Raw genomic sequence first — 18,139 nt, forward strand, 5'->3', positions numbered from 1 at the left:
AATTTTGTACCTTAAGTCCGTTAAAGTAATATAATATTTTGAAATTATGTCTCACATTATTCTGTCATCGGTTTTATAGGTTTTTATTTAATGAATAGTATTTATATGAATATTGAGTGCATAAGCACCTTTTCTTTAAGTGTAAAAGTGTATTTAACACCCTAAATGTCATCTTGCACTTTGTCGCTGGGCGGCATATTCGATTCCACCGCCAAGCTGTTGGCATCGACGACCTCATCCTCGCTGCAGAGAAACTGGTACATCTGGCTCGATCCACTGGCGCACTTCCCGCCAGGAATCTGCCCCTCCTCGTACGGAATCAGGTTGTTCACACTGGCCCGCGAGAAGTGGCAGAGCAGGACAATATTTGACTCCTTTTCGTCCCTACCTTTCACACGAAGGCCGCATCCCATACGCGAACCATGGTCCTGAATCAGCGGCATATAGTGGCCCACACAGGTTCTACAGTAAAATAAATATGGCCTTAGTAGTTAAATACAGCAATTTCAAAAATGTAAGACTAAACACACTAATACAATAATTTGTAAAATATTTTAACAATCATTCTATAAAGCTGGTTTCTATTCTTGAAATATAGGTGGCGTTATACGTCACTTACCCTTCTCTTAGTGGCACTAATTTCTGACTGTTCATCATGCATCCCATGACATCCAGGAACAACTCCGGCAGCAATTTATCTAAAATCGTACGTATAAGGCTCTTAGTCCGTTTCATCTTGCTACGGATTTCGATGGTGGCCACATAATGATACTTCTCGGTATTGGCGCAAAACCTTCCCGTCTCATCGCATTGGCGAACCTGTCGATCGGCCAGCCTCTGCAGTTCGAAATCCCAGCCCATCGTTGGCATGCGAGCGGCTACCGAATAGTTGCCCACTCCACTGGCCACATAGTTGCGCAGCATGTTGATCCTGCTAAGGATGCCGGTCTTCAAGGCTCCATTGACGTTCAGGAAGAGATTGTTTTTCCCGCATTGCTCGCCTATTGCCTGCAGATGAGGTGGTTAAATCGATACAATCGCAAGCATTGATAGCTACTACCTTAGGTTGAAAGCAGCCCACATGGACTTCCGAATTCATGCAAAGATTGGGCTTACAATGGGGATCATCTTCTGGGGACAAGCTCGCAGTTAGCGGTAACAAAAAAAGGTACAAATACCACATCTGCATCTTGTGGCAAAAGCTATTTAACTAATGTGTAAAGCTATCTTATGAGCTAGATTTATTAAATGCAGCTTGAACGAATCAATTAAGCTCGCCCAATTGCAGGGCATTGGGATTAACATGCTCCTCGGGTGAGCAGAGCCCCTCATATATGGAGTGGGTTCCTGCATAGCAGCGACTTCCCGGATGAGCACTTGCCCGGTAAACCAGCTCATTGGCGATCTTTCCGCGCGAAAAGTGACAAAGGACACCGTACTGGTAAAGTCGGCTCTTTTGGCCTTTTCGCAGCATCATGGCACAGCCGACATGGGCGGCCAAATCTTGGACCAGCTGGGTGAAGTAGCCGCGACACTGTCTGCAATCATGGATCATATATACACTAACCACTTGGATCTCTCACTCTCACCCATCCTTGGCCGGTTTCTCGGCATTGATGTGCGCCATTGTGCAGCCCTTGACATCATCCATCCAAAACTGCAAAACAAAGTCCAAAACGGATATGGGATCCTTCTCCAGTTGCAACCACTTGGTACTGCCATATATGTACGACACATAGCTGAACTCATCCGTATTGCTGCAGTAATCGTCGATATAGTCACAACGCCTCAAGGCAAACTTGGCCAATCCGGCCAGCTCCTCGTGCCACCGTAGTGTTGCCATCCGGGAAGCTGGACGCAAGTGCGGATACTGACCCTTAGCCACGGTATTCCGAAAATCATTTAGGACGGCCAGGAGGTGGGCACGCATGTGCATGGGAAACTTCACGATGATTGCATCACTGCCACAACTCTCGTCAAAGTCCTGCAAAACTCAGACAGTTACTAAGCACCTTGATGGGAAGCCAAACTTACCCCATAATTGCGGCAAGCGATATGCGTTATTTCCGGCAGACACAGATCCTTTTTGCAGTAATCCGTAGATAACGCCTCCTGGCTGATAAGAACTATTGCAAGGACTGATAGAAGGTACAACATCTGGTGCGGATTGGTGGAGTCAAAATACAAAACTATTTTGAAGAAAACTAATCTATCTATACAGCGGAAAATCCATTTTAACTGCCTTAATGCAGCGTGACAATTCTATAATATATAAAGCTATTACTAGTTGTATATATCCAATAGTTGCCATATTCAACAAGGAATCCAAAGAGCTGGAAGGCCATTATCAAGATATAAAATTTACAAAATGTGTAAAGCATTGGAATTTCGCAAATATTAAAACAGCGTGGCTAACAATGATTTTGCCCAGAGGCCCAAACAAGGTACTAAAAACATAAAACATAATTCCGCATCTCAATTAAAAAATGATGAATAAAAACTTTCGATTGCAGCAATAGCAATGGAATCCACTAGTAATCTTTAGAAACCCATTGGCAAAAACATCCGAGTGCAGAAGTAATTGAAAACATGTTTGCATTTCTTGTTTTTGTGATTTTGTGAAAGTGCACATCGAAACAAATATGCTCCAGTTGTATTTGATGTGCACTTCACTGGTTTATTACAATTAACACTTCATGTAGTTCAGTTTGGTTGTCGTTTTGGATTTGCTTAATGTAGATGTATAAATAAAAGGTTGCGCTTAAGTTATATGTACACTTTACATACATCACATGGAATATAAAAATGGCTCGTTGTGCGATCGCTTTCACTTTGGTTTTTTCCCAGGAGTTTGGAGTTTTTTTGGGGAATACATTATGCAAGGAAACATGGAAAGTAAAGTGTTCAGCTGAGTAAAAAAGCTATAACGAGACGGAAAGGGGATCCTCAAATATAGTTTCACTTTCAGTTAACAGTGAGATTTCACTGGTTAAAGTGGGGATTGTATGGAGCTTGCTTCTCATATCCAGCGGGCATAACACTAGGTCCTGGATTAGCCATGGCCATGTCATACGGCGGAGGATTCATGTTGGCAGCCCCGGCGCCAGGATACGGCGGATAGGCCACGCCATGCGTTTGCTGACTGCATTGGATAAAAGCATATCAATTAATATTTGCGTTCCGCTGGAGCACTAGCTTCCACTTACCCCGGCATCGGCATTGGCATTGGCATTTGCTGCTGGTTCTGGTGGCTCATCGGCATGGGCATCTGCACAGTCACGTTGCTGCGGGGAAAACGAGGACATTAGAATAGTTTGCGGCCCCACTTCTGGCTCCGTACTTACCCGGTGGTCTGTGCGGGGTACGAGGTCGCAGTTACGTAGGCATTGCCCGACGGATAGCCCGGCGGAGGCAGCTGTGTGACCGGATATCCGCCGGGAGCCGTGTGGGTGGCGGAGGTCACCACCACAGGCGCTGAAAGTGGAAAGAACGGAAAAAAGAAATTAGAAACGGAAAATAGCTGCGCCAATGATTCTGAATCATCGCCAACCGCGAATCGCAGACTCGATAAGCTCCCACTTTTGATTAGACTCATCAGTGTGAACAAAAATTCCCCTTTCAGCACTATAAAAAATGTTCAATATTGTATTAATCTAAATTAATGTAAGTCATCAAAACTTGATGTACATTAACTTCTTTGCTGTTATTTTGTGCTCTTAATCTTATCCACTCAATTTATTTATAGAAAAAGGTGTCACGTTTATATACACTATAAATACTTTTTGTATTATAATTAATATTTTTAAAACAAATACTGCCTGTATCGTAACACCAATAAATAGAAATTACTTCACATTTAGACAAATAAGATAAGGCTCAATAAAATTTGTTGCACTAGTATTTCTTTAAGTGTAATTGTCAATCTTTTCATTGCTCAGTCAATGTAATTACCAACGCCTTCGCTGATTGTGTAGCCAACATTTCGCGCTGCTTTCTGTTTGCGTCTAATGCAAACTACGATGGAAGTTATGAAAAATATGGAAAAGGCTATAGATAATCCGACAAAGAACGCCCACATTCTCGATAAGTCAGGGGATTTAGCTCTAAAAAACACAATCGCTTTCCAGGCGAACACAGAACAGACTGCAAGTCCTATGTCTGACAAACCCACTCACTCGGCCCACGTCTAATCAATGTCCGATTATATGGCCAATACGATAAGCGGGTGGTGTACTCGCATTATGGTCTTGTTTATCTCTGATATTGGCAGTACGGAACAGCTTCAAAATTACATAAATCATAAAACATAAATAACTCTGCCCGGAGCTGCAGCTATTTACCCATGGATCTGAACTTCTTGGCTATGCAAAAGAAGCAGAGGCACATCGACGAGGCAATCACTAGGAAGACTGAGACTGCTATGATGGGAATAACAAACGGCTCCATCGCGAATATTATTCTATACAAACTGAACGAACTGGTGCTACAGCATGGAGTTCACGATTTCAACTGTTTCATGACATTGGGGCTTTTGTGTTTTTTTTTGTGTAAATGGGCGATATTGGAAACCCATTGGTCGCGTTATCGCCACAAACGGGAGATCCCCGAAAAACACACCTGCGCCCTTGGTGAGCGCCGCTCTCCGGGTTCGACCACGGGTCAGGAATACCGCCGCGGACGTCATGAAAAACACGGAGAAGGTGAAGAAAAGTATCCAGTAGATGCCCGAATCATCCATGATTTTGATACTGACTGAATAAGCGGCGCACAAAGACTAAACAAAAGCGAGAAACTAAAGCCGACGGATTGGCAATTGGCAAAAAAGTGCCAGTAATGGCCAAAGAAAAGGGCAATCGCACTCATAAAGATAGCTCTTATCAGTGATAACAGAACACTTCCAACCATTATCATAACTTACTTAAATCGCCGAGAGCCTGACGACGCTTCCAATGTAGTGCAACCAGGCCGAGCAATACCAAGATGAATATTTTGAAGATTATGCGAAAAACGGATATGAAAACCACAGAGCGTTCCGGGGACTCCAGCAAATAGCTGACCTCCGTTTCGTTATTCATTTCGAAAATACGTTCAAATATCGAAAGTCTTCCGGATTTCGAGCAAGATTTAAGGCATATATCACAACAAGGGCAACCAAAACCGTGAGGATACCCGCTTCGAATGCCAGAAATGTCCAGTTGATGTGCAGTCGCTGGGAAATGTCCTCAAACACATCCAATATGGTGGCATTCATCGTGAGGACCTGCGACCTAACTAAATGGATTTCATAATCATTTTCTGAATTACCCAGCATTTCGGGATCGATCCCTTTGTATGACCATTAGCCACTAATACCTAATTATTGATTTGCGTTTAGGCGTAAACGAAGCATTTAGTGACACATTTGGAAATGGGATCCGAAATAGTAGGGAATCACAGTCGTTGTTATCAGTATATATTGCACAAATATAACAATAACACCCAGTCATTACCCACTCCAAACCGAGTCCTAAATCTGAGCATACCAAGATAGCCGGACTATTTCACCACAGAAGCTTTTAAAGTTTAGGATACTGGATATGATATGATTTAAAATTGTGTTTTGGAGGAGAAATTAAATATGTATTACAAGTTTTAATATTAAATCGGATTTCCCATGCAAGATACTTTACGACTAGTTGAAGAACTAAATTTCTTGTAGACAATGACTTGAATATTTCAACCATAAATAATATTGACAGTGCAGATAGGAAGCAGAAGCACTAAACCTTGGGCAATACCCATTATTATCATATATTGATCAATTTACAAGATCGAGTTAGGAAATCAAATACAGACGCCTTGAATGACGTCATTGAGTAATGGGTTTAATTAAAAAACAAACAAGATTCCCAGTGTTTTAGATGCAGATATCGCTATCATGTGAGTAATCTTTAAGCACCTGGATTTACCTATATTTACATGTGGCAATTATGAACAAAGTGACTCAAAGTGAGTAATACGCTGGATAGTTTCTGGTTTTATGTGATTTTTATCATTTATCACTATATTCACAGTTATATAGCGGAAATTCACGATTTATTAAGAGTTGTCTATTTTTAAAGCAGACAGCGTAGTGGAAATAATAAAAATAATAAGAATAATGGGTTACCAACCATCACAGTTTTTAATCTGCTTTCCACTTTTTAATAATAGGCATATACAAATGGCCCCAATACAAATGGTTAATACAAAAACCGCAAACACTATGACCAAACTGAAGTCGCCTTCATTTGAATTCGACTTAAACACATTCACAAAAAGAAAATTCATGATTGCACTGCAAACGCTAGCTATAGACTAAGATAGCTATCTGAAAGTGCAAGTATCTGTGAGTTTTAATAGATGCTGAAATAAGAGAGTTGGCTTATCGTACAGATACGTTAAGAATTTCTCTTACCTTCCGTCTTAGTGCGTTTACAACAAGAACAACAACACTTGCAATAGCCCCAGACAAAAAGCATAAAAATGACGGCTATTAATCTGGCAGCTGCTGCAGGTAATTTGTCGCCCACTTCATCGTTTTGAGGTGGCATTGGGAATTCTAAAGAAGGCATCTTTTTCTAGTTAACACGTTTGACTGCAACGAACTGAGTAAATGAACTGATCGAACTGTGCCGTAGCTCAAATCTTTTGGGACTGACTCTGGGAAAAAATCCAATTCACTAAGCCCTTTTTCTTACGATAAGAAAAAGCGGATGAGAAAGAAAATGACATGTTATCGTTTAGACTGCATATAAAATATTTATCCAGAATAAAGAAAACTTTAAAACACTTAACAAGTACTGCTTAGCTCTTTGTTTAATCTAACAAAGGAACACATTTTTGCAGCGTACTTTTAGGCATAAAAAACAGGCAAAAAACCAGAAGGCGTTAAAAAAAAGCCAAGAAATATCAATAAGTTCTTGTCTTATTTGTCTTTCCATCTGCTTATAGCTTCTTTGATATGTGACACCATAAAAGGTCTCAAATGTATAGTACATTAATCTAGATTTACAACAAGTACTTAGTTCAATTAAAAAAAACCATTTTGCGACCGATTTTAAAATTTATGATTTAGTCACAATAAGTCAGAAAAACACTACAGTTCTCAATGGAAGCAATGATTACTACTATGAACTACAATATTACACAGAAGATTATTTAAATATTTGAAAGAAGCAATCCGATCGTTTAGGATTAAATCGAAAAGATACAAAAAAAAATATCCAAAATTAAATACATACCCCGCCTTTTGCATTGACGAAAGCACAGGTAAATGCAATACAAAAACAATACAATAATGAAAACTGCGATTGACTTATATTTTGCCATTATTGGTAAAATTTGCTAAATTCCAAATCACTTGCGATCCGAATGAGAGGAGCAAAGAAACTAAAATGTTAAAGAAGTCGATGTGGGGTTTCACTTTAAATAATTACTCATACTCATAATATGCAAATGGTAAATACAATACCATTCGCTTAAAAATTTGATAAGGACAATCTTTACTCACTGAGTCGTACTCAAAAAAGTTAAAAATTCAAAGCATTGAGCGATTTTATTCCTTTGCTATGTGTAGTTCAAAAATTATAATCTTTGAGTAAAAGTTCTTTAAATATTTCTAAATTACTAAGAACATGGTAAATCCGCAACATAGCGATAATGCACCGAATGAATCAAAATATTTATCTGAAATGTGTAGGAAAATAAAATCATGGGAAAAAATCATTGTATGAAAAAGTATGATTATTTTTTTGATTGATAGTGGTTGCACCCGAATTTTTTTTTTGGAAAAATCTTGATTTTTGTATTTTGTGCACAGCAGGATTAAATACAACATATATTTTAAGTTCTTAGCCAAGGCAAATGATTTTGCGTCAATATTGTAGCAGAATCAAACTTTTTATCCATGTATATAAATGTGAAATATCTTATAATAATCTTAATAATCTTATTTATTAAGCAGTTGGTTCGGCAAACTTGTAATGTTACAGCCATGTTAATAAATAACGAAACTAAGTTGGTAAACTTAAAAAAAAAATCAAATAGATTGTTCTCCATCATTTTGTTGGACAAAACAACACATAGGAACTTCACACGCGGAACTTGGACAACTGCGAACTCGAAAGGACATAGAACAGCAACAATGGACTTCTGCAGCGAACTATACTAACTTGCTTCAATCACGCCCTTGTCCGCCAGCCGCTGCTTCCTTTTGCGGATCACGGATCCTATGATCATCGCCAGGACTGCGCAGACGACCACAGCGAAAATGGTGCAAAGGATGATGGTGGAGATCTCCAGATCCCTTTCGCCCGGTACGTGCGGCATCTTAATCGAACTACTTCAACAATGGGTATTTACAAACTAATAAATTCGAACGGCAGGCAGTCTTGAGGATGGTTCGATGGGTATTGAAACTACGCCACGGTAATGCGAATTTTTCCAGTGTTCATTGCGCAGAGGTTCGACGATTATTGCGAACCGGATTCGATTCCTCGCCGGCTTTTGTAAGAGTCCGGACTGTCTGCATATCCCCACAGACCCGAAGTCAGTTTAAAATGGTGGTTTGAATGGCAAGATAAGATTAGCACCCATCGCTGGGTCGGCATTGACGCTCTGGACGTTTAATCGGCTTAAAAACGCCATATAGTCCTGATATCGGTGCCAGAAGGTAGCATAGAATGGAGGGGAAACCATAAAAGTTCAAGTGGACATTGTATTTACAGCTTGAAACCTGCGTCAATAGTCTACATCAATCAAAAGAGAAATTAGGTTTCGTTTTCGAAATTTATTACTTCTGGGGGATCCTCAGCACGATGCGATTACTCTGAACGATTCCCACAAATCTCTGATCGTTTCTGACGTCAGTGGTAATCAAATAATTGAATTACCCTTATCGAACGCTTACTATCTGGGATGGCAAACAATACAGCCGTTGGGGAAATTCACCGGTCAACAGTTGGACCCAAGATTTTTCTGCAGAAACGAAATACGATTCAAGTACAACGACAACAATTCTGTTTGCAGAATGCCAATAATCTTGCTTAACTTATTTTTTATCATTATTTAAATATCTAAAGCTGGTCATAAGCACAAGTATTCTTGAGGCAATTCAAATCGGTAAAGCAGTGGCTATAGTATTTTCAATTACGTGTAATTCGAGTTTTTATATATTTATAACATTTTTTATTGCATGCTTAATATTGCCATTTTGACCTTGTTAGTACAAAAACTCTATAGAGATTTGAAAGGTTTAGACTTATTTAATAAAAAAAAAAAAATTTTTTAATTATTACTGCTGTCTAAATTTATTATCGAACACAATAAAAAATTCAAGGTAGAAAATTGTTCGATAAAAAAATAGAAAATTGTTTGTGTGCTGAAAAGAAGTCGTTATTCTGGGAGCACGGTACCAACTATTTACGACCATCTAATCAACACCCTATCGCCTAATTCGAACAACACTAAATATAATTTAATATCATTCGGGCAAGGGTAAGAAGAAAAAACAAGACTTGACGTCAAACGTTTGCGAATATAAGATAATAAGATTGTCGAAAATGTTAAAAAGGCTACACGAGCCAGATTCGATTTGATGAACAGCATTGATGATTTGTAAATTAAGGTGATAATCAAAACGCTTGATGCAAATGGCGTCTTGGACGTGAAGCACTTATAGGTATATATGATTAGATTTTGATAGCTCGGCTGTCTGGAGCGATTCCCAGAATCGAAGATACGACCATCGATCATCCCAGAGTTACTATTTAAAGTCCTGTCCTCACCGGCGGTAACCACAGTTGTGTTTCCCATGCGAAGACGACGGGCGCGACGAACTCGCAATAGCACCAGTAACAAAACCACAATGAAAAACACCATTATAATGGGAAACCATATATCGAAGTATATGTTAACCATGGTTAAAAGATACTTTTTTCAACGAGCCGTTCGGTCAAAAAGTTCGAGGTATACTGCATGCGTATTTAACTGTGGCATGTGGATACAATTGTCAGTCGTGCTTATCTCTAAAAATATATCAATTCCTTATCGAAGCGCTACTGAAGATGAGTCATTTAAATTTAAGTTATATTGTTGTTATATTAAAAAAGCTAACTTTATAGCTAGCCAATGGTGGAAATTGGGTAAAAACTGGGAAAATCGTGGCCAGAAAGGGACAACATCTAATTGTTTCAGATAAGATACGACCATATAAATAAACATACATAATTGATAATTACTTTGTCCCTTGCTGATAAAGTAAGTTCCGCTTATGGCTGAGCATACTTAATGTTGTTTACGAATCGGTGGAGAGGCAAAAGCCAAAAAACTGCAAAAGCTCTCTCTCATTACTCAGATCTGTCTCTCTCTATAAATATATATCGACTGAATATAATTGTTATTATCACTTCTTAACACGAATAGGATGTCGTATAGTCTTACGCACACTCGCTCACTCATGAAACTCATCTTTTAAGCTAAACTCCGACTGCTTTGTCTTTCCGGTTGGTGAATGACTCATCGCGGGTTTTTATTTGATTAATGGCTTATAGGCTGATACTTCTATATTGTATACAGTTACTCACTGGACAGAACGGCACCCTGGCGTCTGGTGGTGCAGCAATATCCGCAGCAACTCATGATGAGGAAGGTGAGCAGGAAGAACATGAAAATGCCCCAGAAATCCATGGCGAAATCGTCTATATCGTCCAACTCAAAGTCGTCCACTGCGGAGGAAGTTAATGACTTTAAAAGCTCGTTTCATGGTCGATAAGCCGTCGTGATATACTTACGTTTGGCAAGGTTTTAGCAGTTGTTCCCCTTTCTTAATATATGTATTTAAAGACAAAAATTCCACTTGTTGCAGTTATTGCACAGACACTACCTACTTATCGGATTTATCCGCTCCTTGGCAGCACCCGTGTAATTAACTTAAATATCAGTGAACTACTATGCCGGAAGGCCGTTACTGAAGCCCGATTGGAATTAACTATATCTTATCAGCGTTAATCTGAAAATAATACAATTTATCATGATGATAATGGCAGCACGTTTTGCAGCACTGACAGCGCTGGCTGTGTTATAGCTAGCGATAGCTAGCGCACTCAACACAGCTATCGATACTATTGGAATAGAAAAATATAAGAATTAAATAATTCAAACATTACATCTGGTTTGATTGTGTTAAAAACTTTATTGCAAGGCTCATAATTATGTTTATTTACATTCCAAATATTTTGTAAATTTATTTTGTCTTACTGTCTTAGTAGCAAATTGTTTAAAAATTACAATTTATCGTGATGATAATGTCTGCACGCTTTACAGCACTGACTGCGCTGGCTGTGTTTAGTAAGCAGTCGATGCAAAGCGTCGATATTTGGTGCACTCAACACAGCAACCGATACTATTGGAATAGAAAAAATAAGAATTAATTAATTCAAATATTACATCTGGTTTAATTGTGTTTTTACTTTACTGCAAAGTTTATAATGGCTCGAAATTATGTATATTTAGATTCCAAATATTTAGTAAATTGATTTTGTCTTACTACGTTATTTTATTTTATATAGCAAATTTTTAAACATGTTTTCCTATATTTGTGGCCATAAGCATTGAAAATAAAATAAATCAGTTCCAAAAAGTGCTTACTATTTGAATATTTGAATTTACGCCCTTAACAGATATAACTTCCCACGATATACTACTGGAAATTTTAATACATTCAAAACTAAAAATTCATTAAAAATTCAGATGACGTATTGCTACATCGAAAATAAATTCATTAAATAAAATTAATAATCGCTTTATAAAAGCTATTTTAAATTTTGGCGCGCAGTGGTTGCCACCTTGTGAGTTATCGATAGTCAACACTCACGTTTAGTACTTCCTACCAGTACTACTCACATATACATACACCTTTTGCCATTTTTATCATGGCGATTTCTTTTTGACATTTGACTACGACTGGGCGCACGTGTTTTCTGGCAAGGCTCTGTGCTAAATTATAGTAAAATCAAAGTGAGTAGTGGAAAGTGCGGCATTTTATTGGCGTTTTACTGATGCGACCATTGTGTTTACTCAATTGAACAGATGAACGCGGAAAAGCTGAAGAAGTTGCAGGCGCAGGTGCGCATTGGCGGCAAGGGCACCCCTCGCCGCAAGAAGAAGATCGTCCACTCCACGCCCGCCACCGACGACAAGAAGCTGCAGTCGTCGCTCAAGAAGCTGTCGGTGAACACAATTCCCGGCATTGAGGAGGTGAACATCATCAAGAACGATGGCACCGTCATCCACTTCAACAATCCGAAGGCCCAGGCCTCGCTGCCGACGAACACGTTTGCCATCACTGGTCATGGTGAGAACAAGACGATCACCGAGATGGTGCCCGGCATTCTGACGCAACTGGGTCCCCAGGACATCAACCAGCTGAAGAAGCTGGCCACGGAGATTGCCAACAAGAGCGGCGCCGGCGGCGCAGCCGGCTCTTCGGCCGCCGATGCCGGTGACGATGATGTGCCCGATCTGGTCGAGAACTTCGAGGAGGTGGCCATCGCCGACACAAAGGAGGAGAAGTCCGGTGAGGTGGCGGCCTCCGCTTAGGCAGGTCCAACCCCGCCCACCCAGGCAAATCACACCACACACACCGAACGCAAAAACATACATACAAAACATACGGGGCCAGGGAGCAAGACGAAGTGGCTGGCATACAAGGCAGAACCCACACACCAGACACGCCGGAAACACATCTACCACTTACCCATTCCGATTCCAAATCGGAAACGGATCCACTCCGGACTGCAACCAGCGCTTCTGCCCTGGATGGGCCATTCTTCGTGCTCCCTCCAGCCACTTTTTTGGGGGTAATGCTACACACTAAACTAAAATACAAAAATAAAGGCATCCTAGTGAGCGCTGAACAGAACACATAAGCATAATAACTAACTTAACATACTAAGGGAACCCTTCAATCTTAATCTAATTGTAATAGTTTGGAACAGTCAAATGTATTTTCCAAAGCGATTAAAGAACGTTTCCTTAACCAAAAAAAAAAAACCACAGTCCAAACAACACACACATTCTAATTTTTGCCGCCCTCCCAAGAACAACACACACACAAATGTATCTATAGATATATGCGCTCTCATAATACACTATATACTATATATATACGATACGGTTTTTGGAAGAATTGTGACGTGAGGTGATTAGGGGAACAACGCAGACACTCCAGATGAATTCATTGCCAGGTCGCGAGGACAGAGAAATATATTTTTAGCACTACTAGCTCTTACCGATTTTCCCCAAAATCCGACTTTTCGATGTAACCCCGCCCTCAACGAATCCTCAATTTAAAACGAAAACAAGCTGGAGGCCACAATTTCGATTCGAGGACAATGTGCCCAAATTGTTGAAAACATAGCTTATAATTTGTAAACTATTGTTTTAGACCATCATACATGCATTACATTAAATGAGCTGTAAAAACCATACGACCCATTCATATTTCCAGCATTTTTTTTTAGTTTAATGCCTATTATTTTCGTTGCTTGCATAATCGACATGTGTGTGAGTGTGGACCTGTGTGTGTATGCATAGCAACGCTCTTGTGTGAGGTGTTGGGAAAGGGGAGGTGGGAGGTGCGGCGCAAAGCACGCGGCAGTCGAAAACTTGTTGACATTGGGAATGGAATAGTGGGTCTAAAATCCAGATGGTCAGAAGCCTCCTTCGGCAGGAACTTTGACCCGTTCGCAACATCCAAATTATTTGGCCAAATCCAAAGGTGGGAAGTCATAGCATGCGGCACATGTACATATGTATATATATGTATATGGTGTTAGGTTCGAAAATCTTCGAAATGAGTCACGTTTAAATTGGCTTAAAATTGCGATTAGGCCAGTTCAACCGGAATGTTTCTTGAAGTTTCCACTTATTTGTGCATAAGCAAGCGATTGCCGGCTTCTTATCGCATTTCGACGACCTATAACGTATTAGGGTTAATGCAAATGCTAGTATTTTTATCAGTTGCGAGGTCAAATGGAGTAAAAAAAAACTCATATGGTAGCGAATATGCCCATTTAATTGATGTTTATTAGGTTCCAATTGGGTTTTGTTTTGATTTTTTGTCCATTTAAATTTGCCGGTCGGCCTGCCAACCTGTTTTATAAACATGCGTGCATAGCTAATACTGTGAATATAAGTGATTTAAATATTGTAAAATAGCTTGCTGAAATATTTTTGATGATTAAAATAAACTTTATGGGCTAAAGATTTGGCTTAGCTTATTGACAATAAGATGTTAATTATTTAAATATTCTAAAATCTTGTCACATTTAGGTCTTGAAGTGTGAACTAAAGATGATCTAAAGATTTTCTAGCTTTTAATAGCTCACACCACTGTGACACATGTATGTATGTATGTACATGCGGTACAGAGTTGCCAGATGTAAGAGACGCAGTGCCGCCACAAAATCAAAACAAATTAATTTCAATTTCAAACTAGCCAGCAGTGCTTCGCCACCTTAGCACGTAGACTTTAAGATATATAAATATATAACATAGGAACAATTTCAAGGTCACAGTTTGATGTCTTACTGAAACAAAATTTAAATTCATTTCCTAGCACATTCTGAATATACATTTGAATCACAGTTGGCTTATCTTACTCTGTCTTTAGTACAACTTAAAATCATTCTTTAATTCATATCATATCAGCAATTTTGCAATGCATTCCATCGTCTGTGGCGTTCCTCGCTCGCCTTTTTGCGGTATCGACTCTTCTGGGATGCCGATAGATTCTTCCAGGCAGCCGCTGCCTTGGAAACGATAACTCTTATCCAAGAGACAGGGAACAAAGAACGGCAAAATGCCTGTATCGGGAACCCCTACTTTATATTTGTGGCATATTATCTCAAGAAAGAAAAATCGTGGCTTAAATCCTTAAGCCACGATGTCTCTTACGATAATTGGCCACATATATAAAGTAGGGGTGTCACGATAAAGGTATTTTTCTGGTCTTTGTTGCCTGTCTCTTGGATAAGAATTGTCATTTCCAAGGCAGCTGCTCCCTGGAGGAATCTATCGGAATCACAGAAGAGTCGATACCGCCGGATGGCGACCGAGGAACGCCTTAGGCGTTGAAATGCATTGCAAAATTGCTGATATGATATGAATTAAAGAACTATTTTAAGTTGTGCACGACATGCCGCAGCCGGATGTAAGCCTTAACGGGAAGTCAATGTTGGCCACATTTGCCGATGACGTGGCCTACAGGTCCCGATGCGAGCACGACGCAGCCGATGGTATCCAGGACTTTGCATACCGGTTCTCGGAATGGGTAAGACGTTGGAACATTGGCATCAATAGCAGTAAATCCAACAACGTATGCTATACTTTAAAGCGGAGAACGCCACCGCCCGTCTACATCGAGGAAGCCCCCGTACCACAACCGAACGCAGAAAAGTACCTTGGAGAGCTTCTGGATCCTGAGACCTGAAACTCGCAACCGTATTTGACGAAATAAACCAGCACTCGAGCAGATACCATGACAGGCTGGAGCGCCAGCGCTCTAAACAGATCTCGCCCACCAAGGAGGCTCAATAGAAGGCAACCGAGGGATCCCATTACCCGATCTCCTTTGACAAGGGTCCGCAGAAGCTGACGCTTATCTTAAATCCTATTTGTTATATGTGATTGTTATGTAATTGTAGTTAAATTACTGGAAATTTGAAAAAGCTAACAATAGTTAGACGGCGAGCCAAGACTTCCCCGTATGCCTTAAAAAATAAATTAATAAAAAAAAAAAAAATTTTTCAAACTTTATTTTAACCTACTCTATTTGAACAACTTTTAACTGCCTAAAGTGTGCGCATTTCATTTTTACAAATGCTGCAAACGATCTTGCAAGGGACTCTAGCTGAAACCGGAGTATCTACACGATGGAAAACCGGTGTTCCGCCCTCAGGAACAATCCTTTTCTGCGGACTCACACGGATATTGCTCGGCTTTCGCTCGCTTTCCACACAGCAGCAGAGGAGGAAGCTCAGTGGCACTGCCTCGCCCTCCTCCAAAGTCTGGGGAAGATTTCGGTTACGGGTCTCTGGCAGGAGAAGACTAGCAAATCCTCCCAAGATCAGCAGAGCTCCCATCACAATTAGCGGAAGTACGAGCATTTGCTGACCCTGCAACGGGAAATGGGTGAATATTATAGTACACAGTAATCTCCTGAGCCGCACTCACCATATGATTGATCATGGGAATCACTATAGGTCCCACCATGGCTATCACCGAGCTAAAGCTCATGCCCAGTCCCCGCACCACCGTGGGATACAACTCAGATGCCATAAGCGGCAGGACTACGAAGGACGAGCTGATTCCCATCTTGCCCACGCAGTAAAGCAGCAGTGTGATGTCTGGGTACAGGAACGTGGCCACGCAGGCGACTCCGCCCACCAGCATCGAGATGAACAGGATCCAGCGCCTTCCGAAATAACTCAATCCCGGCCAGAGTAGCAAATATGTTGGCAGTTCCACCGCCCCAGCCAGAAAGAAGTTCCAGATCTCATCGCCTCCAAGCGCAGGAGCATAGTAACTCAGTCCCACGTAGACACTGGTGTTGGCAAACCAAATAAGGGTGATGATCAGGGTCTTTCGACGCATATTGGGTCCCCGGAACAAGTCCAATATGCCATAGTGGGTGGTCATTGAAGATTTGGTTTCCGCAGCCTTTGTGCTGACCAGTTTTCGCTGCAACCGTTCCACAAAATCCCGATTTACGCGCACACCATTCACTCTGGCCATTACTTTCAGGATTTTAATGGCCCTCCTGGTTTTCCCCACGGCCATTAACCATCGTGGTGATTCCGGTAGCACGAAGAAGCAGGAGAAAAGCATCAGCAAAGGCATGGACACTGCCAAACTGAGCTCCCGCCAATCACGTACGATGTAGATAACTCCGGCTAATACCACCAAGCCCAAGGAGTAGGCGATATTCGAGACGATGGTGCAAAAAACTCTCCTCTCCGGTCCCACCAGCTCAATGGCCAGCACATAGGGACTCGCCAGAATAGCTGGCACCGTCAGTCCCACCACAAAGCGCAGTCCCAGCCAAGTGTAATAGTTCCAGGCAAAGGCACTGGCCGCACAGGCAGTGATCTCGAGCAGCAGATAGGCGTAGAAGGATGGCCGCCTGCCCCACAGGTCCACTAGATATCCAAATACATAGTTACCTAGCAATCCGCCAACACCGAAGACCACAAGCGCCAAAGTAACAAGGAAGCTGCGGTCGCACACCAGGTTCCACTGCAAAATATATGAGGAAATAATTCTAACATACCATCAACGCGAATGGGAAAACCCTTACCTCTTGAACCACCGTACTTGAGTATATGGATTTGTCGTAGTGCCAGCCATGTTGGCACGGCACCACCTGCGCCGTATCCGGCTGCAACTTGAGCAAATCCTCTGCCTGTTGTCGTAACAAATCCGGAGGAGGGCGATACTCAAGATAGCGCACTATATCGGTGTAATTTCTCGCGTACATGGAACACTCGGCATAGGCTCCATTGCGATTACGCGGAATGCTCAGGTTCTTAACAAGCTGCACATAGTCCTGCGTCCAGGGCTCCAGCTCAGGAACGCGACAAAAGTGCTGAGGTGTGGCCGCTATGAACAACTGGCTAGAAAATAATTATGTTAGATAATTTTGAAAATTTACTGATGAAGTACCTTTAAGAGGCGATGAATAACAGGTGATGGATGTGAAAATCCCATTGAGATTTGTTTTTTCAATATTATTTTCTACAGCCTCTTATAGAAAACCAAAGAAGGATGACCAACCTATAGGCGTGGAAGGCACAAGGCAGCGCGGCGGGCAATAGAACGGAGCAGATGATGACCTTCTGGTAGAGCCCAAAGGAGCCCACCTCCCGCAGCACCTCGTCGAAATCCATGTCCGCCCGTTAGCCAGACGCTCGCGCAACTGACGATCGCGCCGATCACCTTGTCCACATTCAATCCAGCCCAGGAACTGGTGGCGCTGCAGGGGCTGATTGGACATAATTACATTACGGCCTCTCGTGCGCATTAATTAATTGGACACCGCGGTGTGGACAAGGTTCGAACT

At 41.2% G+C, this 18,139-nt stretch overlaps 5 protein-coding genes and 1 long non-coding RNA gene across 13 annotated transcripts; 2 read left to right on the plus strand and 4 right to left on the minus strand.

The window, feature by feature from the left end:
* Nucleotides 1–67: 67 nt before the first annotated feature.
* Nucleotides 68–1,253, minus strand: LOC6734229 (antigen 5 like allergen Cul n 1). The gene is made up of 3 exons (XM_016182208.3): nt 1,061–1,253; nt 620–1,008; nt 68–462 (listed from the first exon to the last, which is right to left on the minus strand). Exons 1-3 carry the CDS (start codon nt 1,187–1,189, stop codon nt 162–164), a joined length of 819 nt encoding a protein of 272 aa, XP_016027271.1. The 5' UTR covers nt 1,190–1,253; the 3' UTR covers nt 68–161.
* Nucleotides 1,221–2,459, minus strand: LOC6734230 (antigen 5 like allergen Cul n 1). The gene is made up of 3 exons (XM_002081223.4): nt 2,035–2,459; nt 1,590–1,984; nt 1,221–1,538 (listed from the first exon to the last, which is right to left on the minus strand). The coding sequence occupies exons 1-3, from the start codon at nt 2,155–2,157 to the stop codon at nt 1,265–1,267; spliced, it is 792 nt and encodes a 263-aa protein (XP_002081259.1). The 5' UTR covers nt 2,158–2,459; the 3' UTR covers nt 1,221–1,264.
* On the plus strand, nt 2,321–2,769 carry LOC27207829. The gene is made up of 2 exons (XR_001600591.3): nt 2,321–2,444; nt 2,514–2,769. It is a non-coding gene; the product is annotated as an uncharacterized LOC27207829 (long non-coding RNA).
* Nucleotides 2,599–11,115, minus strand: LOC6734231 (protein shisa-5). Of its 8 annotated transcripts, XM_016182206.3 has the most exons (5): nt 10,812–11,115; nt 10,605–10,745; nt 3,345–3,474; nt 3,207–3,284; nt 2,599–3,142 (listed from the first exon to the last, which is right to left on the minus strand). In XM_016182206.3, exons 2-5 carry the CDS (start codon nt 10,705–10,707, stop codon nt 2,983–2,985), a joined length of 471 nt encoding a protein of 156 aa, XP_016027277.1. In that variant the 5' UTR covers nt 10,708–10,745; nt 10,812–11,115; the 3' UTR covers nt 2,599–2,982. The 8 variants fall into 8 exon arrangements, with proteins under 8 accessions (XP_016027277.1, XP_016027274.1, XP_016027272.1 ...); XM_016182203.3 differs by lacking the exons at nt 10,605–10,745; nt 10,812–11,115 and adding an exon at nt 9,807–9,929; XM_016182201.3 differs by lacking the exons at nt 10,605–10,745; nt 10,812–11,115 and adding an exon at nt 8,193–8,364.
* A 764-nt stretch (nt 11,116–11,879) lies between these two features.
* On the plus strand, nt 11,880–13,071 carry LOC6734232 (transcription factor BTF3 homolog 4). Its single transcript, XM_016167957.3, has 2 exons — nt 11,880–12,036; nt 12,109–13,071. The coding sequence occupies exon 2, from the start codon at nt 12,109–12,111 to the stop codon at nt 12,616–12,618; it is 510 nt and encodes a 169-aa protein (XP_016027279.1). The 5' UTR covers nt 11,880–12,036; the 3' UTR covers nt 12,619–13,071.
* A 2,749-nt stretch (nt 13,072–15,820) lies between these two features.
* Nucleotides 15,821–18,012, minus strand: LOC6734233 (beta-alanine transporter). The gene is made up of 4 exons (XM_002081226.4): nt 17,854–18,012; nt 17,378–17,693; nt 16,255–17,316; nt 15,821–16,196 (listed from the first exon to the last, which is right to left on the minus strand). Exons 1-4 carry the CDS (start codon nt 17,964–17,966, stop codon nt 15,873–15,875), a joined length of 1,815 nt encoding a protein of 604 aa, XP_002081262.1. The 5' UTR covers nt 17,967–18,012; the 3' UTR covers nt 15,821–15,872.
* Nucleotides 18,013–18,139: the final 127 nt, after the last annotated feature.

This window comes from Drosophila simulans, chromosome 2R, assembly GCF_016746395.2.
Source record: "Drosophila simulans strain w501 chromosome 2R, Prin_Dsim_3.1, whole genome shotgun sequence".
In the NCBI taxonomy this organism is placed as follows: Eukaryota; Metazoa; Arthropoda; class Insecta; order Diptera; family Drosophilidae; genus Drosophila; species Drosophila simulans.